This window comes from Delphinapterus leucas, chromosome 16, assembly GCF_059928025.1.
Source record: "Delphinapterus leucas isolate spDelLeu-1000000601 "Yukka" chromosome 16, BTC_Dleu_Yukka2, whole genome shotgun sequence".
In the NCBI taxonomy this organism is placed as follows: Eukaryota; Metazoa; Chordata; class Mammalia; order Artiodactyla; family Monodontidae; genus Delphinapterus; species Delphinapterus leucas.
The window spans coordinates 82,276,058-82,300,958 of NC_143144.1; the positions used below are offsets into that span (position 1 = coordinate 82,276,058).

The following is a 24,901-nucleotide window of genomic DNA, read 5'->3' on the forward strand; positions in this document are numbered from 1 at the left end:
TCTCCCGTTGCGGAGCACAGGCTCCGGACGTGCAGGCTCAGCGGCCATGGCTCACAGGCCCAGCCGCTCCGCGGCATGTGGGATCTTCCTGGACCGGGGCACGAACCCGTGTCCCCTGCATCGGCAGGCGGACTCTCAACCACTGCGCCACCAGGGAAGCCCACATGGGGCTTATTTGTCTCACGTGTGTGGTCTGGCCTCCTGACGCAGACTCTGAGCCCCGGAAACGTCTGAAGGGCATCCCCCCGCCCCCCATTCCTGCCCGGCAGCCCCAGGGGCAGACCCCTGTCCTCATTCCAGAGGTGCCGCTCTTGGGACTGTGCCTTTTCCGCAGGCTCGTTTCCCAAGCCTGATGCTGACTTGGCTTACGTCCTGCCTTCATTACAGAAGTTGTGGATGGAACAAAGACAGATTCTCCCAAGACCCGGGCCGGCTTTTCCTGCCTGGACTCCCGACAGAACCCAAGGCAGATTTGTGTCCTGGAAACCGTGAGCGCAGGCCCTTAAAGGAGCAGGTTCCCACCCCATCCCTTGGACGCCAGCACCTGCGGGGACACCCCAGGGCGCCCGCCAGAAACTGGGGTCAGACTGTATTAAAAGTCTGTCTGCCTTTGTACTCTGAAAGCAGCAATGCTGAATGGATTTTCTTCTCCTTCATATTGGACACTCCGGTTTTTGAATTATGTTCTGTTATCTTTCTGTATTGCTCCTTCACAAAAATCATTCTTTTATTTTTGCTTTTCCACCGTTTAAAAAGGTTCTGAATGTCTTTCAGCCCAGCTTTTGGTCTTTTCATCTGTTTCTTTCTCTCCAAAAAACGTCATTTCCATCTGTTTCCCTTTTCATTCTTTTGCACTTCTTCCTTCCTGGGCTAATAATTACTTCTTGCTCCTTTTCCTTTCTTTTTTTACCACCTGTTTTTGCATCTCCGGAAAGCCCGCTGTCGGGTTTTATCGTGGCAGTCGAGCATTCTGTCCTGAAGATGCTCTGAATTGTCTGTCTTATTGTGTTTGGTTGAGGCCTAGTAATTTTCAGTAAAGCCCTTAGTTCAAGCACTGCACTGAAAATTACCAGGCTTCTCTATGGAGGGTGTGTCTAAAGTAGAAGCCCTGCTCTCAGGAAAATGTAGTCAGAGTGAGGGAGCCAGTATTAACCAGCATTAACCTCCTCGAAAGCCAGGAAGCAGCCTGGTAGCGTCAGCAAAGGGGGCACATAGCCGACAGCCCATGTGATGTCTGAAGCTCTGGGATTCTTTTCAGCTGGAGCTCTGTCTTCTTTTCCCTTAAAATAACCTCGCCTTGACGAAGATTGCACTTTGCCTTGTGCCCAAGTCAAAAGAGGAGGCATCTTGCATCATCTCACGAACTAAAAATAGGGGTTTGGAAGCAGGTTTCCACTTTTGATGAAATGGTTGGATTTCTTTTCTAAGTATTGGGGGTGACATTTTCTCATCCTCTGAGTTTCCTTTTAAAAACACAGCTGTCATTGAGAGGAATTACAGGTGCGAGCATCATATCACCCTCTTCTTGGTTTGTTCTCAGCATTTCCAAAATTTTCAAAAATCCTGACATTTGCCAGAATCTGTTCAATTAGCGAGAATTTGGCTGCAGTGCTCAGAGATCATGTGTTAATTATGATTCGCCCCCCAAAAAGAGCGAATTATTATCAGAGCATGAGAAAAGGTTTAGAGTCGTTAACAACCCTGCTGCCCCACACCCCGCCCTGCAGGACCCCTCACACGTGTTTCCACCACCCAGCCTCCTGGGTGCCAGGTGCCACCTGCACCCATGAATTACGGGGTGCAGGGGGGCGGGAGGGCAAAGGCCCACCTCGAGGCGTGAGCAGGTAAATACCAAAACCCTCCTCTGGTCTGTTGCACTGGTAGGCGCTGAGTCAACCTATCTAACAGGTATGGGAATGATTCCCTCTTCTGAGGAGAAAGGGGAGACTTCCTTGTCCCTGAGAAGGTGACATGTAAACTGGGTCTTGAAGAATGAGACAAAGCTTGCCAGATGATGGCTGGGAGGGCAGGGATTCCAAAGACTGGGAATCACACTGGTCAAGACCAGGGCTCCCGAAGACATCTCACTTCTCTGGAGAAGCCGAGAAGCCTGTCTCTCGGGGAGGGCGAGGAAGGGGTCCTGGGAGATACAGATGCAGAGAACTTGGGAGCCAGCCTGTCCATGGCCTTGTGTGTCTCCTGAAGATTTGACTTACCCCATAAGGCACAAGAGCCAATGAGATTTTATGAACATAGGCAAGGATGCCTTTATTTTCCTCTTTTCAGGGAGTGATTTTGGCTCCAAGGTGACAGAAGCCCTGGGGGTGGAGGGGGCTGGAGCAGTGGTCCAGGCCTGACCTGTGGTGGCCCAGGGAAAGGTGGTGGCAGCGGGGATGAGGAGAGGCGGGTGACAGCTCCAGAGACTTGAAGTCAGCTGATCACACAGTGTCTCTCAAATGGGGTCAGTGTCAGATGTGTGAACGCCCAGAGGAGCCGGGTACCAGGCTGGCTCAGACACCGGGAGCAGAACAAGCCTCACGTGGCTGCAAAGCTGGCAGGGAAGTGACTTCTGATCAGTCCAGGGAGGTTTTACTTCCTTCCAGGCAGTTCGAGCAGCTCCGAGTGATTAGGCTCCATTCCCTCACGTGTGAATTCTTTTTCAAAGTAATTGATTTTCCAGCTAGTGATAGCCAGGCTGTGTGGTGCAGCTTTGACCCCGTCACACCCTCGTCCACGGGTCTGCATCTGTCCCTCCTGCCCCGGGGACAGCCCTCCGTGAACATGTCCAAGGCCACGCCTCCCCCACTCAGCCCGGGATCCCCCACCCCATCCACGACATCACTCTGGCCCGTCCGCCCTCTCCCTGATAAGCAGCACTGTTTTCCTCTCCACTGGCTAATACACACTTGCCTACAACCATGCCATGATTTCTCCCATCCTTAAAAAAATTCTTTCTCGTTCTGACTCCCCTCGCCAGCTACTGCCTGTTTCTCTTCTTTCTCCAGTCCTCCTTCAAGAGCTGTGTGTACACTTCCTGTTCCTTCTCTGTTCTCCCTGAACCCACCCCCATCACAGGTGCCCAGTAATTATCTACAGAATGAGGGGATGAGTGACAGGATGTGTCCCTTCTCCTTCCAATCAAACCACCAAGAAAAAGGCAACGGTATCTTTTGCTGTCTGGTTTAGGCTTTCTAAGGGCTTGCAGAACTACAGATGCCCTGGCTTAAAGAAAAAGGAAAAAAATCCTTTTTTTTAGGGGGAAAAAAAAAGTTATACCTTCTCCATGTTTCCCCCGGGGCATTAAAACTGAGCAAACCATTTTCCATTTGGACTAATAAAGAATTGCTGTGGGGAAAAAAGGAATGTGATTTCAATGGTCAGTAATTCTTGAGTACCTGACTGCACCACAAGGCAGGATTTGTCTTCAGAGTCGGTGTAAGAACCTTTCCAGCAAGGCTTCCTAAGTCCAGCCCAAGTCCCAGATCCCACTGGGTTTCCTGCCCTACCAGAGGGCAGCCAGCCCATCTGACCCCCTTTCTCAGGCTCTGGCTCTGTCATGTGTGCGCTCAGAGAGAGGGTGGCGTCGTTACTGCACGGTTGGGCAGCTTTGATGCAGAGCACAGAGCAAATGCTCCATTGCAGGGCCTGGGAGAGCGGGGCCTGACTCACTCTCAGAATGTCTTCAGAAAGTGTGCAGCCTTTGCTCAGATTAGTGGAGATCAGCCGAGAACCGCAGGAGGACCCAGGATGCAGCTTGGCTCAGGGAGAGATGGGGAGGCCTAGAGAGAGTGGAGGTGCCCATAAGGAGTCTCCATTCTGTAAGAAGAGGTTGCAGCAGCGCCGGGACTGGCTGGGTCTCCTCTCGGCTGGACCACACCCCTTGGAGTCGCCATCCAGACTTATGACATACATCTTTCCTGGGGAATCCAGCCCGTCATCATCAAGGGACTGGAAAGAGATTCTCACTCACGTCATTCCTGCAGTGAAGCACTCACTGGCCAGGGCATAAGGCTAGTTCTGGGCCACATGGGTCCCCTCCAGTGCTGAGGGCCCTGAAACAGTGCTCTGGAATCTTCCACAGCATTGGCTCTTCATCCATTTCCTATGCAGGGCACTGGAAATTTAGAGGGTGATTGAATATGACTCTTTTCCCAACAGCTGCCTGGAAAGCCAGATGAATTTTAGAATGACTGCAATAAGAGCATCCCATAAAACATCTTCACTGGTGAGGGACTTAGCTAGTTAGCGGGTTAAACCACGGTTGCACACCAACATCCGGGTGAGTCATCACTGGCCTGAATTATTTGTAAAGGGTGTTTGTCCAGGCTGCCATCTTGGTTTTCATCCGCTGCCTCCCTAATCCTGTTAGATCAACGTTGTCATTCTACCCAACTGGTCACTCGTCAACCTCACAGTTCTCCGTAGGAAAGCAATCGCTGATGTGTGCTCTGCAGCCACTTCAGTCTTGGAACTAACGAAGGAAGTTCATCAGAAAAAAAAAGTTTTCTGTTCATGACACTTGCAGAAATGGGACTTCCTGGAAGCGAAAGGTTCAGAAAGAAAAGGTGATCATCTCAAGAGAATGTAGCTGAGATCATCTGATAAAAAGAGGAGGTGGGAAGAGTGTGCTCTGTGTTGGAAGTAAACAAACAAGGCCAAGGATGCTGTAAGATGGACTAAGGATTTCAAATCAGAAAGTAAAGTGGAGCGTTGCTAGGGTGCTTTTTCATTTGGGGCTGTGGTAACCTCATCTGCCTACTGCATGTCTAAGGATGGAGCCAGGGTAGGGCATTCAATCACACAGGCTAAAGCAATTCTTCCACCGAGATAATCTAAATCTCGATCATATTGAATCTGTTTTCTCTCTGGCACGGAAATATTTTCCAAGGTATTCACACGGGAAATATGAGCAACCCACACTCTGTAGAGCCCTAGCCAATTAAAAGTAGATGAAAATCTCCTTAATGCAGAATCCTTTAAAACATTCCGGGGTGAGGGGGGTGGAGAGGGGAATGTATGTTTATAGAAAATCTGATAAAGAACACAACTGTGTAACCTCTGGGTGAGTTGGATAAGATATTTATTCAAGACATATTTCTTTTAAAAACAATTACTTTTGATAGTTTAAAGCATCTCATCTGTCATTTAGGATAAAAATAGATTAAGCAGTGAATTAGAAGCCCTAAGATTCTAGGCAGCTAAGAGAGTGGTGTATTAGCTTGCGGAAAACTAAAGAAAAATCAATCAAGTGAATGAGAACTACAACTAAAGGTAATGATTTCTTTGAAATGGAAATGTACTAAGGGAGGAATTGGTCACTGGAGCTTAAAAGAAACATTCCAAGTGGAGAAGCTCCCTCTTCCTAGAAATATGAGCTTAGGCTCTGCCAAAGGACATGAGCTAGCTGGAGCAACAGATGAAGATATTCAAAGGATGCAAAGCTTCAGCAGGATGAAGGAGACAGGGTTTCTTGGGAAGAGAAGTGTGTGGTTCTAGGAAGAGCATTTCAGCCACTTTCTCTCTTCCCTGGCTGCTGGTCCTAACTCTGAAATCTTTTTCTACTCTGGGCTTATTTTTAATACTTTCAAAGTATTAAGATGCAATTTCAGAATAGCTTTTTCTCATCAAAAATAGAAGATGGTTTATTTAAGTAGCAGCTGTGTAAAGAGCATTTTAAGTCTATTGGGTGATTCAGTAATAAGTAAGGTCCTTGATAGTGTGGTTCTACTAAGAAAAGGCAAAGACTGGCAGGCAGGTGAGGGTTCAGTGCCAAGAGTATGCCAGTTATGGGACCCGGCTCCCTGTGTTCTCAGTGAGAGCCTGGAGTTAGGGACTAGCTTATCATCCTTTAAAACCCATTCCAGGAGGAGGGGGTGCAGGGCAGCTGGAAGTGCTGGCACATGGTCATTGTTATGGGCTCAATGTTTGCATCCCTCCAAAATTCATATGTTAAAACTCTAACCACCATGTGATGATATTTGGAAGTGAGGCTTTGGGAAGGTAATTATGTTTATATTGGGTCATGATTAGGGTGGGGGCCCCCCATGATGGGATTAGTGCCCTTATAAGAAGAGGAAGAGAAAGATCTCTCCTAAGGCCATGTGAGCACATAGTAAGAAGGTGCCTGTCTATGAGTCAGGAGGCGAACGCTTACCAAGAACTGAATCTGCCTACACCTTGATCTTGGACTTCCCAGCCTCCAGAACTGTGAGAAGGAAATACCTGTTGTATGGGATTTTGTTATAGCACCTCCAGCTAAGTCATCGAGAGCAAGAACTTCAGAAAAAGACCAAGCTGGGGCGAGTACACCGCACTGTGTGCCCTTGGGCAGGTAACTTACCTGTCTGATCCCCAACTTCCTTATCTGCCAACCAGGTGTAATAAAGATACCCACCTGACAAGGCGAAGGACTTTAACAAGGCAATGCAGGTGGCATCTCGCTGGAGGTAGAATAAGCTTGCAGTCACTGCCCTAACAGTGCTACCACTTTGTGGGGATGGTTCCAGTGGAGAAGTGAGCGATTCATGTCTGGGGACCCAGTATGTGGGGTGGTGTGACACTTTCCTGATTCTAAGTGAATAACCTTCATTTCTGTTTGAGAAACATTGTTGAGCAGGTCCTGGGCTCCATATGGTCCAGAGGTTTTGATAATGCTCAGGCCCTGCCCTCAAGGGGCTTATAGTCCCTGAGGAGGAATGACAAAGGAGCATTCCACTTTCAGTACATTACCCAAAGTTTTTTTAGTAGGGGAATCCTGGGCCTTGTAGGAGCACAGAGGAGGAGGGTGGGTGGCACCCAGGAAAGCTTTCTGGAGGAGATAGTTCCTCCATATTTTCCATGTTCTTTTCAAGTAAACCACTGTATTTTATTTTTCCCAAGGAAAACAAGGGAAATTCAGGCCTACCACATGTATCAATAAATTAATCCACATGTGTCAAAAGTTTATCAGCATTTTAATAAATGTTACCTGATTGGGAAACCCACTTTTAAACCATTACCATAAAAAATTCTCCCTTTCGAAACGATGGCAGATTTTACATCCTGACGGTATCTGCAAACGTAACATGAACTTCTTGCAAGCCTTAATTTAGATTTGAAATAGATCCTTGTCTTTCTGACCACTGACACATAGAGCTTATTAAATGGGATGATTTGGGAAAGTAGCAAATTCAGGCCTGTGATTTCTACGCAAACGCTCCTCTCAACCTCGCCCTGTGGTTTCCTTTCTGAGCTCCACGGCTGCTCCGACAGATGGACGTCAGCGGCCAGCAGCAGGCGAGGCAGGACTGGCCGGCCGACTGCTCCGACCGGGGGCAGTGGCCAGCATGATTGATGAGCCAGTAGCTGACCAGTTCGGTCAACTGATGCCCGAGCCAAAGGTCATGAGCCTCTAGAAAATATCTGTATTTTTCCAGTGCTTTCAGATTAAGCGAGTGTATTTCCAGCTTGTTTCATCATGAACGGTTGTGTTGCGGCATATTACTCTTTGACCACAGGATTCAGGTTTGAGTTTCTCTTTCCCTTGTTGCTTTCTTTTCCCTCACAGATGTGGGAAGAGGCCATCGCCCTGGGCAAGGAACTGGCTGAACAGTATGAAAACGAGATATTTGATTATGAACAACTTAGCGAATTGCTGGTAGGTCTTTTTTTCTCTTTAAATGAACAGGCAATCTCAGCTTGTTCTCCTGGAATTTTTCTTTTCCTTTGAACGTTGGGATTCTCCTTCATTTTGTCCAGGAGGACACTTGATTTGTTTGCTGGTTGATTCTGGCCCACGAGTATTCACTTTTTATTCCCCAGTGAGCTTTTTCTGGCCCACGAGTATTCACTTCTTTTCCCCAGTGAGCTTTTGTAACCAAACTCTAAGACGCCTCTGAACGATTTATATGTGAACAACTGCTGAGTCTAGGTGTACGTTGGTCTTGATGGCCCAAAGGTCTCCAGGAGTCTCCACTCGTTTAAAACTGTGAGCCTGTCCACAAGAGGGGGACGGATGGAGGCTAGCCCAGACCTTTCTCCTGCCACAGAAGCTATCGGTTTCTAACTACTGCTTTCTCTGCTGTATCATTTTTGTATTCAGCAGATCGACTTATGATGTTGTGATGTGTATCATGAATGTGGAAGAGAATTCTGCCCTCTTAAATTCTCTTGAAATGTATCCCATTATCTGACTGATACCTTTTTTTAAAAAATCCTAAAGATCAGACATTTAATCAGAAGAAAAACCATCTCTCTGGCACCTCTTTGGTTATTAAAACACCTATAAATCACAACTGGTTGCTGAATTTGGCTTTTTGGTCAAATTCCCCTGCTGAATGTTGGAGGATGAGTGAGGAGTACTGTCAACTTCGTGGTGAGATTAAATTCAATGCCTGCATCAGCACCGCTCCCCCACCTTCTCCCCGTCTCACCCGCTAGAACTGCCAAAGCTGGAAGAATCCAGATGCATGGATGTTCAACTACTCCATTCAAACCTGAAATGCATTTCCTTTCTTCCTTTCAGAAAAAACAGGCTCAATTTTATGAAAACATCGTCAAGGTGATAAGACCCAAGCCTGACTATTTTGCCGTCGGTTACTACGGACAAGGATTCCCCACGTTCCTTCGGGTAACTTTGGATTCTGTTTTGATTGGGTCAGGATTGCTCCCTGGGCAGTGAGCTTCTTCCCTTTCCGAGGAAGAATTTGGACTTTACATCCGAAGTCCGACTCTTTGTGTTATTTTAACAGCTCTGTGCTTGACTTAGGGTGCCAGAGAGGGGCTGATCGTATTTTTTGATTGCATGTAAACTTTCCATCTCATTTTTCCCAAATAGAACTCCTGTTCAGCGATTTATCTATATTTTTAAAATTATGGTTGGGGGATTTCCCTGGTGGTCCAGTGGTGAGGACTCCGCACTTTCACTGCCAGGGGCCCAGGTTCAATCCCTAGTCAGGGAGCTAGGATCCCACAAGCCGCGTGGCCTGGCCAAGAAGAAAAAAAAAATTCTGTAAGATATACATGCAAAACATAAAATTTACCCTCTTTAGGTGTATCATTCAATGGCATTAAGTCTGTTCAGTTTGTTGTGCAACTATTCCCACCATCCATCTCCTGATCTTTTTCATCTTCCCGAACTAGAACTCTTACCCCATTAAACAATAATTCCCCCTTCTCCCCTCCTCCCCAGACCCTGGCAACCACGCTTTTACTTTCTGTCTCAGAATTTGCCTGTTCTAGGGACCTCATTTAAGTGGAATAATACAAAACTTGTCCTTTTCTGTCTGGCTCACTTCCCTGAGCATCATGTCTGCAAGGCTTATCCATGTGGTAGCGTGTATCAGAACTTCATTCCTTTTTATGGAAGAGTAATATTCCATCGTACTGATGTACCACATTTTGTTTATCCATCCATCCTTTGATAGACTTTGGGCTGTTTTGCCTATTATGAATAACACTGCGATGAACATGAGTATTTTTAATTATATGAGAAACTGGAAATGGATTCCCAGTGCTGGAAACTCAGAATCATACTCCATTTCTGAGACAGGCATGTGCTCTTTGACACATGATGGAAGAAATACTGTGATCACCAGCCAAGTCACCCAATGATCGTGAGGCCAGAAATTGTGTAAATGAATGCTGCCTAGCCTACTAGTAGAATTGTTAAAAGTTTCTCAAAAACGCATTCTTGGATGCCATTGACCGTGATTTCCTGTCATTTCTTATGACCTTTTTTTTTAATGTCCCCTGGTTTTCTCTTATCCTGGGAGACCATGCGTGATCCTTCTGGTTTTAGAGAAGCAGGAGCTCTCTGCCTAGGACGCTCCTGTCTGGGGCAGTTAGATCCAGTTGGGAGATTTCTGTAGCCCCAGAGGTGTGTTCCTTTGGCCCTGGTGTTTCTGATCCCACAGGAGGCCCTGATAGTATAAGACGTCCCTTCACGCTGGCACCAGCAGGGAGGACTTACTTGGTGAGGACCTGCCATTCTGTATAGGAACTTCAGCAAGTGGCCCTCGCAGGGCTGACCAGCTCCAGAAGGTGTGACCTGTTAGTTGATACGCTCACGCAGGGTCCTGGCTGGGTGCCTGGGGCATCTGGCCTGTCCCTGTCACTGCTGGTCAGTCTCTCCTTAACACCGACACCTTCATCGTGCAGCTGTGGCATCTAAGATAGTGGTTAGGGAGGATTTTGAAATTAACTTTAAGCAAAAAACCAATCCAAAGGGGATAATGAGCCTGGAGTTGAAGTCACCTACTGTTGCTCAAGGCTTTAATTAATGTAGGTGAATCTGTACATATGCCTCCGTGTGTGTGTGTCTCTAAGAAAGACTGAGAGGGAGGGACAGGCCCTAAATCACAGCTGACCTGTGCTGTGCTGGATGTAGAGTGTATGTGTGGCCCTCCTTGGCTGGTGCTGTAATTTAAGGCCTCTACGGCTCTGTCCTGGTGTCCTGAGCTGGCAGCAGGGCGGGGTGAGCATTTTGCAGCCCCCAAGCCAACTGATGCCAGGGTTGTCCTGGGAGGTCACATGAGATCCGTGCTCCAGGGACCGTGCTGGGTCACCTGCCCATCACAAGGACAAAATGCAGAGTACGAATAACGAGTTTAACGGGCTTGATTAATATGGAACTGACTTGACCCCCACCCCCGAATAATTCTGTGGGGCTATAGCAATACATTCATTACGCTTTACAGATTACCTGTCGGGGCTCCATCTGACAATGACATTAGCAGTTACAAGAAAGTGGGTGGGATGTTTGTGTACTTCATTCAGCGCTGGGAGCACAGCCTCTGAGAACTGACTCGCTGCCCCCTCTGCTTTGTTTTGCTTTAAGCATTGATCGCATTGGGCTTTTTTGCATTTGTATGAATATTTATGATTCTTACAAGGAATAAATATCTTTGACTACTTGTACGTTTCCCTCCTGTTTTCAGGCTTGAAAGGACCACTTCAAAATGCAAAGTAATTGACATTTCTAGAAAATGTTATTAGTGTGTTCATCTATAACTCACTAGTGTTTTTCTATTAAAGCCTTTATATACATTTTTAGTATTATGTCTTCCTTCTAGGGTAGAGCATAATAAATGCATGCTAGTTTCGCAGTAGCCTGTTATACATTAAATCACCCTGAATTTCTGAAATGTTTGGCTTTTTATAGCCCTGCAGGTGCCCGTACTGTGTATTTATATTTGTATTTCTAATTAAGACTACATAGTACTTTGGTTTCTGCTTCAGATTGTTTTTTTAAAGAAAGAGCACATTTTTCTCCTGTAATGGGTACTTTAAGACATACCTAAGCACAAAGTGAAAAAAACATTTTAAATTCTTCCTTCTTTAGTGATTTACAAGAACTCAGAATAACTTTGGACTAGGGAAGGGGATAAATGGAATGCCACAGGGGCTCTGATTTTGTGAAAATTCATTAATTAGACAGATTTTAATTTGGCTTTGAGCTGAGGCTCTAGGATGCATCTGTTTGTGTATCTTCTCTTCCCCTTTCTCCCCCCCTCTCCCCCTCTTGCACTCTGGCATCCGTCCAGGGTCAGGGCAGATAACAGGGCTGCCCCTAACTCATGACCGGCTGGCCTGGACCCTCTTGCCCAGGGTCCCTGATGAAACAGCAACCAAGTCCAAGGAGGAGAAGCACGAGCCCCCAGCCTCCTGTTTCTCGGGTTCTGTGGGTTCTGCTCATCGCAACAAGGAAAACCTTGTGGCAGTTTTCATTGATGTTGAGACAGCCCTAAGATGGGGCAAGAAGATGGGTGGGGGGAGGTGGAGGGCTTCAAGAACCAGCTGCAGAACCACACTACCCACTGACACCTTTCTGTGATTCAGTTGCCACTCAGAACACACTTGCTGAATCTCTGAAGGTATGGAGACCAGTGCCCTCTTGGAATCAGAACGTTCCTGACACACATATTTACAGAGTCACGAGACAGGTCTCAGTGAGACAGCCTGAGTAGAGAGGAATGCTTACCTACGTATCATGCTCCCTCGAGGTCGCCCAGCCCAGCCACCCAAAACAACCCCCAGGTGCACTCTCCAGACTTTGTGGAGGTGACAGAAGTGGCATTTGAGAGGGACAGACTCCAGCCTTTAGGAGGAACACTCTGCATGCTCTACCCTGTCATCCGTTGATGGCTCGTTGTGCACACGACAACTGCAAACGTTCCAGGAGGGGAGTCCAGCCACCACCTCCACCCTCTCAGCACCAGGGGAGGCCCAGAGCCTTGGGTGCCTCTGCTTTGGTCTGGACCCTCTTCCCTCTGGTTCTGCTCATCTCTTGGCTGTGACCCATAGGAGCCAGCTTGGAAAGTCGTGCTCAGGCTCTGAGGCCCCACCTTAATCTCAGGCTCTCTTGAATTCTTTTTTTTTTTTTAATTTTAATTTTATTTTTTTATACAGCAGGTTCTTATTAGTTATCCATTTTATACATATTAGTGTATATATGTCAATCCCCATCTCCCTATTCATCCCACCACCACCACCCCCGCCACTATCCCCCCTTGGTGTCCATACGTTTGTTCTCTACATCTGTGTCTCACTTTCTGCCCTGCATACCGGTTCATCTGTACCATTTTTCTAGGTTCCACATACATGCATTAATATACGATATTTGTTTTACTCTTTCTGGCTTACTTCACTCTGTATGACAGTCTCTGGAGCCATCCACGTCTCTAAAAATGACCCAATTTCGTTCCTTTTTATGGCTGAGTAATATTCCATTGTATATATGTACACATCTTCTTTATCCATTTGTCTGTTGATGGGCATTTAGGTTGCTTCCATGACCTGCCTATCGTAAATAGTGCTGCAATGAACATTGGGGTGCATGTGTCTTTTTGAATTATGGTTTTCTCTGGGTATATGCCCAGTAGTGGGATTGCTGGGTTGTATGGCAGTTCTATTTTTAGTTTTTTAAGGAGCCTCCATACTGTTCTCCATAGTGGCTGTATCAATTTACGTTCCCACCAACACTGCAAGAGGGTTCGCTTTTCTCCATACCCTCTCCAGCATTTGTTGTTTGTAGATTTTCTGATGATGCCCATTCTAACTGGTGTGAGGTGATACCTCATTGTAGTTTTGATTTGCATTTCTCTAATAATTAGTGATGCTGAGCAGCTTTTCATGTGCCTCTTGGCCATCTGTACGTCTTCTTTGGAGAAATGTCTATTTAGGTCTTCTGCCCATTTTTGGATTGGGTTGTTTGTTTTTCTAATATTGAGCTGTTTATATATTTTGGAGATTAATCCTTTGTCTGTTGATTCATTTGCAAATATTTTCTCCCATTATGAGGGTTGTCTTTTGGTCTTGTTTATGGTTTCCTTTGCTGTGCAAAAGCATTGAAGTTTCCTTAGGTGTCATTTGTTTATTTTTGTTTTTATATCCATTACTCTAGGAGGTGGATCAAAAAAGGTCTTTTTTTCTTTTCTTTTCTTTTCTTTTCTTTGCAATACACGGGCCTCTCACTGTTGTGACCTCTCCCATTGTGGAGCACAGGCTCCGGATGCGCAGGCTCAGCGGCCGTGGCTCACGGGCCCAGCCGCTCCGCGGCATGTGGGATCTTCCTGGACCGGGGCACGAACCCATGTCCCCTGCATCGGCAGGCAGACTCTCAACCACTGCACCACCAGGGAAGCCCGATCAAAAAAGGTCTTGCTGTGATATATGTCAGAGTGTTCTTCCTATGTTTTCCTCTAAGAGTTTTATAGTGTCCGGTCTTGCATTTAGGTCTCTAATTCATTTTCAGTTTATTTTTGTGTATGCTGTTAGGGAGTGTTCTAATTTCATTTTTTTACATGAAGCTGTCCAGTTTTCCCAGCACCACTTATTGAAGAGACTGTCTTTTCTCCATTGTATATCCTTCCCTCCTTTGTCATAGATTAGTTGACCATAGGTGTGTGGGTTTATCTCTGGGCTTTCTATCTTGTTCCATTGATCTATATTTCTGTTTTTGTGCCAGTACCATACTGTCTTAATTACTGTAGCTTTGTAGTATAGTCTGAAGTCAGGGAGTCTGATTCCTCCAGCTCCACTTTTTTCGCTCAAGACTGCCTTGACTATTCTGGGTCTTTTGTGTCTGCATACAAATTTTAAGATTTTTTGTTCTAGTTCTGTAAAAAATGCCATTGGTCATTTGATAGGGGTTGCATTGTATCTGTAGATCGCTTTGGGTAGTATAGTCATTTTCACAATATTGATACTTCCAATCCAAGAACATGGTATATCTCTCCATCTGTTGGCATCATCTTTAATTTCTTTCATCAGTGTCTTATCATTTTTTGCATACAGGTCTTTAGTCTCCCTAGGTAGGTTTATTCCTAGGTATTTTCTTCTTTTTGTTGCAGTGGTAAATGGGAGTGTTTCCTTAATTTTTCTTTCAGATTTTTCATCATTAGTGTATAGGAATGCAAGAGATTTCTATGCATTAATTTTGTATCCTGCAACTTTACCAGATTCATTGATAAGCTCTAGTAGTTTTCTGGTGGCATCTTTAGGATTCTCTATGTATAGTATCATGTCGTCTGCAAACAGTGACAGTTTTACTTCTTCTTTTCCTATTTGGATTCCTTTTATTTCTTTTTCTTCTCTGATTGCTGTGGCTAGGACTTCCAAAACTATGTTGAATAATAGTGGTGAGAGTGGACATCCTTGTCTTATTCCTGATCTTAGAGGAAATGCTTTCAGTTTTTCAGCATTGAGAATGATGTTTGCTGTGGGTTTGTCGTATATGGCCTTTATTATGTTGAGGTAGGTTCTCTCTATGCCCACTTTCTGGAGAGTTTTTATCATAAATGGGTGCTGAATTTTGTCAAAAGCTTTTTCTGCATCTATTGACGTGATCATATGGTTTTTATTCTTCAGTTTGTTAATATGGTGTATCACAATGATTGATTGCGTATATTGAAGAAACGTTGCATCCCTGGGATAAATCCCATTTGATCATGGTGTATGATCCTTTTAATGTGTTGTTGGATTCTGTTTGCTAGCGTTTTGTTGAGGATTTTTGCATCTATATTCATCAGTGATATTGGTCTGTAATTTTCTTTTTGTGTGGTATCTTTGTCTGGTTTTGGTGTTAGGGTGATGGTGGCCTCATAGAATGAGTTTGGGAGTTTTCTCTGCAATATTTTGGAAGAGTTTGAGAAGGATGGGTGTTAGTTCTTCTCTAAATGTTTGATAGAATTTACCTGTAAAGCCATCTGGTCCTGGACTTTTGTTTGTTGGAAGGTTTTTAATCACAGTTTCAAATTCATGACTTGTGATTGGTCTGTTCATATTTTCTGTTTCTTCCTGGTTCAGTCTTGGAAGGTAATACCTTTCTAAGAATTTGTCCATTTCTTCCAGGTTGTCCATTTTATTGACATAGAGTTGCTTGTAGTAGTCTCTTAGGATGCTTTGTATTTCTGTGGTGTCTGTTGTAACTTCTCCATTTCCATTTCTAATTTTATTGATTTGAGTCCTCTCCCTCTTTTTCTTGAGTCTGACTAATCGTTTATCAATTTTGTTTATCTTCTCAAAGAACCAGCTTTTTGTTTTATTGATCTTTGCTACTGTTTTCTTTGCTTCTATTTCATTTATTTCTGTGCTGATCTTGATGATTTATTTCCTTCTGCCCTGCATACCGGTTCATCTGTACCATTTTTCTAGGTTCCACATACGTGCATTAATATACGATATTTGTTTTGCTAACTTTGGGTTTTGTTTGTCCTTCTTTCTCTAGTTCCTTTAGGTGTAAGGTTAGATTGTTATTTGAGGTTTTTCTTGTTTCTTGAGGTAGACTTGTATAGCTATAAACTTCCCTATTAGAAATGCTTTTGCGCATCCCATAGGTTTTGGATCGTCGTGTTTTCACTGTCGTTTGTCTCTAGGTAGTTTTTGATTTCCTCTTTGATTTCTTCAGTGATCTCTTGGTTATTTAGTAATGTATTGTTTAGCCTCCATGTGTTTGTGTTTTTTACGTTTTTTCCCCTGTAATTGATTTCTAATCTCATAGTGTTGTGGTCAGAAAAGATGCTTGATATGATTTCAATTTTCTTAAATTTACTGAGGCTTGATTTGTGACCCAAGATGTGATCTATCCTGGAGAATGTTCCATGCGCACTTGAGAAGAAAGTGTAGTCTGCTGTTTTTGGATGGAATGTCCTATAAATATCAATTAAATCTATCTGGTCTGTTGTGTCATTTAAAGTTTGTGTTTCCTTATTAATTTTCTGTTTGGATGATCTGTCCATTGGTGTAAGTGGGGTGTTAAAGTCCCCCCTATTATTGTGTTACTGTCGATTTCCTCTTTTAGAGCTGCTAGCAGTTGCCTTATGTATTGAGGTGCTACTGTGTTGGGTGCGTATATAATTGCTGTATCTTCTTCTTGGATTGATGCCTTGATCATTACATAGTGTCCTTCCTTGTCTCTTGTAACATTCTTTATTTTAAAGTCTGTTTTATCTGATATGAGTATTAATACTCCAGCTTTCTTTTGATTTCCATTTGCATGGAATATCTTTTTCCATCCCCTCACTTTCAGCCTGTATATATCCCTAGGTCTGAATTGGGTCTCTTGTAGACAGCGTATATATGGGTCTTGTTTTTGTATCCATTCAGCAAGCCTGTGTCTTTTGGTTGGAGCATTTAATCCATTCACGTTTAAGGTAATTATCAATATGTATGTTCCTGTTACCATTTTCTTAATTGTTTTGGGTTTGTTTTTGTAGGTTCTTCTCTTGTGTTTCCCACTTAGAGAAGTTCCTTTAGCATTTGTTGTAGAGCTGGTTTAGTGGTGCTGAATTCTCTTAGCTTTTGCTTGTCTGTAAAGCTTTCGATTTCTCCATCGAATCTGAAGGAGATCCTTGCCAGGTAAGAGTAATATTGGTTGTGGGTTCTTCCCTTTCATCACTTTAAGTATATCATGCCATTCCCTTCTGGCTTGTAGAGTTTCTGCTGAGAAATCAGCTGTTAACCTTTTGGGAGTTCCCTTGTATGTTAATTGTCATTTTTCCCTTGCTGCTTTCAATAATTTTTCTTTGTCTTTAATTTTTGCCAATTTGATTACTGTGTGTCTTGGCATGTTTCTCCTTGGGTTTATCCTGTATGGGACTCTCTGCGCTTCCTGGACTTGGGTGGCTATTTCCTTTCCCGTGTTAGGGAAGTTTTCAACTATCATCTCTTCAGATATTTTCTCGGGTCCTTTCTCTCTCTCTTCTCCTTCTGGGACCCCTATGATGTGAATGTTGTTGTGTTTAATGTTGTCCCAGAGGTCTCTTAGGCTGTCTTCATTTCTTTTCATTCTTTTTTCTTTATTCTGTTCCGCAGCAGTGAATTCCACCATTCTGTCTTCCAGGTCACTTATCCGTTCTTCTGCCTCAGTTATTCTGCTATTGATTCCTTCTCGTGTATTTTTCATTTCAGTTATTGTATTGTTCATCTCGTTTGTAATTCTTCTAGGTCTTTGTTAAACAGTTCTTGCATCTTCTCAATCTTTGCCTCCATTCTTTTTCCCAGGTCCTGGATCATCTTCACTATCATTATTCTGAATTCTTTTTCTGGAAGGTTGCCTATCTCCACTTCGTTTAGTTGTTTTTCTGGGGTTTTATCTTGTTCCTTCATCTGGCACATAGCCCTCTGCCTTTTCATCTTGTCTATCTTTCTGTGAATGTGGTTTTTGTTCCACAGGCTGCAGGATGGTAGTTCTTCTTGCTTCTGCTGTCTGCCCTCTGGTGGATGAGGCGATCTCTCCCTTGAATTCTTTCTGGTAGGATGGAAACTACTTAATTAGGGCCTACCTGGGGTGCGGGGGGAGATGATATGGACACCATTCTCCTCCACTTGCCTTGGTGCCTTTACCCTGTCTGACCATTTCATGCCCACTAGTGTGTGGGCTTCAGTCACTCACTTGGTTTCTCATGGTTTTATAAATTGATTGCTACTGTTAAGACTGAAATGTACTTTCAGTAACATCATCTTTAGTGCTTCTTAAACAGTATTAACTTGCCTGGCTTCTGTTCCTGTGTTCTTGATTAGTAAGATCACCACAATAACAAGCTGTTCTTCAATTCAGTGACATTTAAAAAAAAAACTGTCAAGCCCATCTTGAAGACCAATGCTTTTATGTGTGAACTTTTCCTGGCCCTTCCCCTGGGGTGTTATTTAATGAATGTCATTGTTTCCAGGGGAAAGTTTTCATTTACCGTGGGAAGGAGTATGAACGCCGGGAAGATTTTGAAGCTCGGCTATTAACTCAGTTTCCAAATGCTGAGAAAATGAAGACAACATCTCCACCAGGCGACGATATTAAAAACTCTGCTGGCCAATGTATCCTTTCAGACAGCCATGTCGGATATAAAATGATGGCGATGTCGTTTGTTTGGATGGTTGGGTGTACGTGGGACCTTGCTCCTGGCTAATGACCATGCTGCCTTATGACCCTTAACCCCCTTGACCTTCAGATATTCAATGCTTCACAGTAAAGCCCAAACTCGATTTGCCCCCTAAGTTTCACAGGCCCGTGTCAGAGCAGATTGTAAGGTAACATTTTCCTTACCCAACATGAGGGTGGTGAGAGGCGTACACAGATCGCTTCTTCACAATTTCACGTCTCAGAGGGTGGATGTCAGCCTTTGATTAACTTTTCAGATGCTCTTTCTGTTTACTTCAAAAAGCAAGGGAAATTAGTCATGTTCAGCATCAAAGAAGGGGGAAGGAAGATGTGAACACGTGTGGCCGGGAGGGTGCAAGGCTGTTCCTTATACCCGTGATTGGGAGACAGGGAAAGTCAGGGGGAGAAAGGGGTACTCTGGGCTCCATTTGAGCCACCAGGTGAGAGACCCCCTGTAGACCTTTTCTCCAGGGCTCAGGCCCTGCCCCACACCCCACAGATCTGTCTGTGTGCCTGTGGTGTGGCCTGAGCATTTGGATCCCAGAAGCCAGGAATAGGGATTCAGACATGTGCTCGTGATGCAGAACCAGGTGGGGGATGAGAAGAAGCCTTCACCTGTACAACAGGGTGATTACATAATATGGGATTTGGAGGTAGAATTTTTTTTTTTTTTTTTTTTTTTTTTTGCAGTATGCGGGCCTCTCACTGTTGTGGCCTCTCCCGTTGCGGAGCACAGGCTCCAGACGCGCAGGCTCAGCAGCCATGGCTCACGGGCCCAGCCGCTCCACGGCATGTGGGATCTTCCCAGACCGGGGCACGAACCCGTGTCCCCTGCATCGGCAGGTGGACTCTCAACCACTGCGCCACCAGGGAAGCCCCTGGAGGTGGATTTTAAAACTCACAGGCCAACTGTCCAAATTTGAGTGAGATTTTCTGCATCTACATTGAATTGCCCCTGACTTAGCAGTGGTGTAGAAACACCTACACTAGATGTCTCTTAGATATGAAGAATTTTCTATTTGATCCATGTACTGGTGAAAAACAATTAACCTCTTTGATGGCCTAATAATGCTCAGGATCTGCTTATTTTATATCCTGAAGTTTGGTGGATTGGGTTCTTCTACAAAATTCACTACCATTTCTTTAACCTTTCATCAGCAAACATGGGAAATAAACCAGGACTGGTTTATTGACGGATGATCGCTTTCATAAGGCTTAGGCTTTAAGTTTTGCAACATTTTTTTCTCAGAGAGGCATTAAACACTAGTGAACTCTAGTGTATGCTCAGATATTTCCCTTTGATGTGGGGTGCCCACCTGCGTTTCAGCGCAGGGGGGTAAGTGAGCCTCCCAGCCTGCCTCTGGGATGTGCGTGAAACCCACCCCCTCCCCAGGGGAAGAAGATACAGTCTCCATCTTATGTATGCCACCCTTGGTGGTTGCCAAGTCTGCCTTTTGCAGATCTGCAATTAAAGTATACAAGACCTTTTAAAAAATAAGACATACTTTTACATTTTTAATAACTTATTAGATTAAATTATTTAATTAATTGTTGAACTATGAATTCAAATTTTAAATAGTAAACGCATAAATGGAGAATGAAGGCCTTTCCCCCTCTCCTTTGCTTCACCTTTTCTGTTTTTGCTGGTTTCGCTCTTACTCCGCATCTCTTCTCCCTTGAGCATTGTCAGGGACAGAGAAGAGGCAAAAATTCAAGGTAATTTTTCCACCTGCCAACGTCTCTCTTCTGAGGCTGGCGGGGAAAGAAAGCCCAGCTGTCGCTCCAGGTCAAGGCTGGAGATGTTTTAAGGGATGCACTGACCTATAGGGAGACCGGATCCTGTGTCTAAAAGAAAATCGGCTGCTTTTCTGGTTAAATGTCTAATGATTTCTCTATCTCTGTACAGTTTTTACAGAGTAAACGAGGTCCAGCGATTTGAATATTCTCGTCCGATCCGCAAGGGAGAGAAAAACCCAGACAACGAATTTGCGGTAAAAAAAAAACCACCCCCAAACTCATGCCATGACTAACAAAACTGTGCATGGAAAAGTGTGTTCTCGAAGGCTCCCACAGTGCAGGATTGAATGCCTTTGTGTGTTATGTGCAGAGATCCTAGCATATTACCCATTCAAATTTAGTGAAATGACGACCATTTCACAGATAGTATCACTAAGGTGCTTGTGATACTGTAAGAAGGTAACTAGTGCTTTGGAGCGTTTCCGTGCTCGGAGCACACTTGCTTCCCTCCTGCGTGTATCTGAGTCTTCCTCTGTGCCCTGGGTCCTGGAGCAGGTGCTGGTGTCTCAGTTATAAATAAGCTCTCGGAGGTGCCGAGTGCTTACATGGCTCTCTGCAGGGGACAAGCAGTCAGGAGGTGAGCTGGGCTCACTACCCAGTGCCCACACCTGAACTTCACTGTGGCACAATACGCCGGAACAGGGTCCCCGCAGGCACAGCTGAATAACAGGCCTCCTGGATGTTGAGAAGCATCCCGGACCTCTACCCACTAGGTGCCAGCTAGAGCCTCCCCGGTTGTGACAACGAATCACGTGTTTCCACACATTGCTAAACATCTTGTTGAAGACACTGCATTAGAGTCATAGAAACGTTAACACAGATTCTTGCAACCTTTTAAAATCTGTACATACAACTGCTTTAATGGATTCCATTTTGCAAAGGCATGAAATAAAGCATAGCGTTTTTATTTTTTAATTAATTAATTTTTTTGAAGTAGAAAAGAATAGCTTTATTGCTTTACCAGGCAAAGGGGGCCACAGGGGGCTAATGCCCTCAAAACTGTATGTTGAAAGCATAGTTTTATTTATTTATTTATTTTTAACGTTAACGTTTCTCTCTCCTCCTGCCCTGAAAAACCTCCTCTGGAAATCCCTAGATAGGCCCATATCTCAAGGTGGCGTTAGCCCCAAGGACCCCTGGCGGGGACCTTGTCTGCAGGTATCTGGGGGTGCAGGGGGTCAAAGTTGAATTAGCACCATGCTGCTGACCCAAAGGGAAGAAGCTCAGAGCACTTTCAGCAAAGTTGCCTTCCACCCACCCTCCCTTTGAAGCCCTGTTTCCTGTAATCTTTTGATCCCCACGGTGATGCCTGTGAGTCTCCAGTCACAGCCCCTGAAAGGCCCTTCCCTTCCCTTCCCGAGCCCAGTTTCCTGTGTGTCAACTAGGATCTTGGAGTTGGGAAATTCTAAGGCTGTCCCCAGTTTCATCACTGGCTCTTTCAAAACCAAAACCCTATTTCTTGGTTAGTGGGGCATCCTGAACCTGTTTGGTGACTCGTTTCACTGTGGCACCGTCTGCAATGGTGAGAGAGGCAAGGCCCCACCTAAGACACCCACACCAGGGCTGGGCTTTCTGAGCCGTCTCTGTTCTGGTCATCACAGCAATAACTCTGTCATTTCTGTAGCACCCTGGCTGCAGGATGTATGGGCGGTTCTTGAATTTCCCTCAGGCCTCTCACGTCTCGCGGCAATGTACGTTCTTATACGGTGTAGGAAGAGACACAAGGAGGTCGAGCAAATTGCCGACAGTTGCGCAGCCATTCGAGGCAGAGCTAAGAATAACCATGGCTCCTGAACTCCGGAGCTGCGCTAAGCCTTAGAGGCTGGGCTCTTTCTAAATGGCCCAGAAATCCCCTAATGGCCCCGTTAGGTTCTCACACACAGATGAGGCTTTCAGAAGCCACGCGATTTAGTCCTTCACGTGCTTGACAAAGCCCCAGGCTTTCAGATAAGCGCAGGGGGTTTGGTGGTAATGGGAGGCCAGGCTGGGGCCTGCTGCAGGGAGCCTGGCTCCCAGGGCCTGGGTGCTGGGAAAGCTGCCCTGCCAGGCCAGCCCGGGAGCTCAGAGCAGCTTGGTGCCTCCAAACCTGGCCACGCATGAAGTTCTGAAACCCAGAGCCGGCAAGGAGGAGGGAGCCAGAGACAGGGTCAACGTGGAACCCGCAGGCCCGTCCCCCGGGGATGCTGGGGTTGGTAGGGAGCAGTGCAGCCTGCTGTTCCAGGCCGGTGCCTGAGCCAGCAGCCCCTGGGGCAGCCGGAGCCTTGACCTGTGTCCCTGGGGCCTCGGCCACGTCCTTCCCCTCTCCCAGCCTGGAATCTGAGGTTTGGAGAAAATGCTTTCTACATGCCAGCCAGTTTTCTGGAAATGTTGACAATCCGTTACGCCATCTTTTTATATCTGGATCACTATGGACAGACTCAGACTGCTCAGTGATTCTCTGTTACTGGGAGGTGTACCAGGCAAAGGCTGCTACCAGCTGGACACCTCGCCGTAGGAGGTGGGAGGAAAGGGTTACGGTTCACCCCTGCAGCGGAGTTCTGTGCGGCCATTAAAGAGGGCTGGAGTTACATTTCCTGGCTTTAAACAACTTCCCGCAGTATGTAATATACCATTTTCGGAAGAATACATTTTCATTGAAAATACACATATACACACTTGTTAATGCTTAATAGGAAGCCTTGAACCCCAGATAGTAAAAGGTTAGGTTGTCATCTTTAGGTACTGAGTGATTTTTCTGCCTTCTATTTCCATGTCTTCATTTTCTGATGTAAATATATATGTTACGCCAAAAAAAAGAAAAAAATTCGTCATTAAAATACTGACTGATTTTATTAGAATGTTGAGAGGTCACTTTTATGAAGCCCAGTCTTCCTCAAGGATTTGCATCTTCAAGTTTCTTTTGAACACTAAGTAAGGCTAACGTAAAGCTCGTTGGAGCCTTTCCAAAAATCTGTCTGCTCAGAGGGAACCTCCCTCGTGTGGATGTATATAATTCTCCCCTTCTATTGTATTTTCTTGGCCAAATGCCAGGGAAATGGGCACCATTGGCCAGGGAACAGGGGGCCACAGTGTCCTGTGTAACAGTCTGGCGGTTCAGCAGAGCATGGCCTGTGAGGTGTTCCCTGGGCGGCTGGTGACCTTGCCTCCCAGACCCTTGCAAATCCCCATGAGGACAGAAGCTGTCATCTACCTGCAACATCCTTCTCCTAACAAGTGTCCTGTGTGTGTTCCCTTTGCAGAATATGTGGATCGAAAGGACCATATACACAACTGCGTATAAATTGCCTGGCATTTTAAGGTGGTTTGAGGTCAAATCTGTTTTCATGGTAAGCACACCCCACAGGAGGAACTGCCCTTCACCCCCTCTTCTACGGTCTGACACGGCCCCTTCCCCGGGCGTGTCATCTGGTCACCGTGGCCGGCAGGCGTGCTTCAGACCCCACATCAGGCTTAACCCAGAATCACTCTCCCCATCCACGAATACTGCGGTGGAAATGCCGTGTAATCACAACCTCCTCTAGCGTAGAAAGAAACCAGAGCTAAGATTTCATTTCTTTTTACAAAATATTTAAATCTCGTCTTCACTGTGCTGTTTTGACAGTTCTTTCTGTTACCGAAATGAAAAGTTTGACAAATTCCAATTTACATACGTTTTTGAAGATCTTTCTTCCTGATGGTTTTATTGCCATTTACATGACAAACAACTTGATTAATAGTACTTGCTCGTTTTCAAGTAAAAATAGCTTGAGAATATACCCCTCACCCACACTTTTTAAAGAAATAATGACCCGCATCTCATTAGCTAAACTTTGCCTCGGTGATGAGCTATCGGACAGTTCCAGTCACAGGAACCAGAGTTGGGCAGAAGGTTCTTACTGAATGTATAGCAGCAGCAGCGTGACAATTGCCAGTATAACAAGGTCTGATTGGAATACGTGTGCTTTGTCATGTTTCTCAATGCCTTTGGTTTTCACCTGGCAGGATCTTAACCAGAGGGGTGGTACCCACTGTTCAGTTTACCGTGAGTCCCCTTGGAAACTCCTGCTTCTGCCCTAGGACGTGGCTGGCGCCTATCTTCCCAGCCTTGTTTCCACTCCTGACCCTCGTCCACACCAGTTGAGCTCTGGCTGACCTCTCCCTGACCTCTAAGCTCAATTGACCTGTCCCTGAGCATGCGTGTGGTCAGCTGCATCCCATCCCCATCTCCAGCGCCCCCTCCTCCTGCTCTGAAGCCCTAGGGCTCTGGGCCCCCCTCTCCACTCCCGGAGGGCGCCTCTACTTCCTGTGTCCCCAGAGACCCCGCTCTGTCCCCCTCTAGCACCCAGGCAGGCCCTGACCTCTGGAAGGCTCAGGAGACGTGGCAGGTGGCAGAAATGCAAGCCTTCACTGGCACCATTCGGAGCTGGTGATGTACATGCGGGAGACCACAGGACAGGAGACCCTTCCCTAAACAGGCACCACTCCTATCCTCCTGTGAGCCTCTTCCCATAAGCCGTTTGTAATCGGGGACTCCGTGAGCCAACCCGGATATGTGAGGATGGTGCTGAACAGCTCGAGGTGGCGAAGGCTGAGCCCTGATTTTCTGTAAGGATGTGGCTCTGCCACGGGCTATGCTTGCCCTTTTTAATGAACGAAGAAAGCTGGAGGCTGAATAATCCCAGGATGGCAGGACTGTAATAATCCTGCTGCCCACACCCCTGGCCCCGCCATCGCTGGAACAGACCAGCAGCTGACCCTCTTGGTTTGATA

General features: G+C 45.7%; 1 protein-coding gene across 1 annotated transcript in view; it reads left to right on the forward strand.

Annotated features, from left to right (window-relative positions):
• The window catches only part of DOCK1 (dedicator of cytokinesis 1), a 527,459-nt gene that overhangs the window by 469,916 nt on the left and 32,642 nt on the right, over positions 1 to 24,901 (forward strand). Inside the window, exons 39-44 of the mRNA XM_089898353.1 lie at positions 7,547 to 7,636; positions 8,504 to 8,608; positions 18,150 to 18,291; positions 18,426 to 18,504; positions 20,262 to 20,346; positions 23,392 to 23,478. Of these exons, the coding sequence (XP_089754479.1) occupies positions 7,547 to 7,636; positions 8,504 to 8,608; positions 18,150 to 18,291; positions 18,426 to 18,504; positions 20,262 to 20,346; positions 23,392 to 23,478 (588 nt within the window). The remainder of the gene's footprint in view (positions 1 to 7,546; positions 7,637 to 8,503; positions 8,609 to 18,149; positions 18,292 to 18,425; positions 18,505 to 20,261; positions 20,347 to 23,391; positions 23,479 to 24,901) is intronic.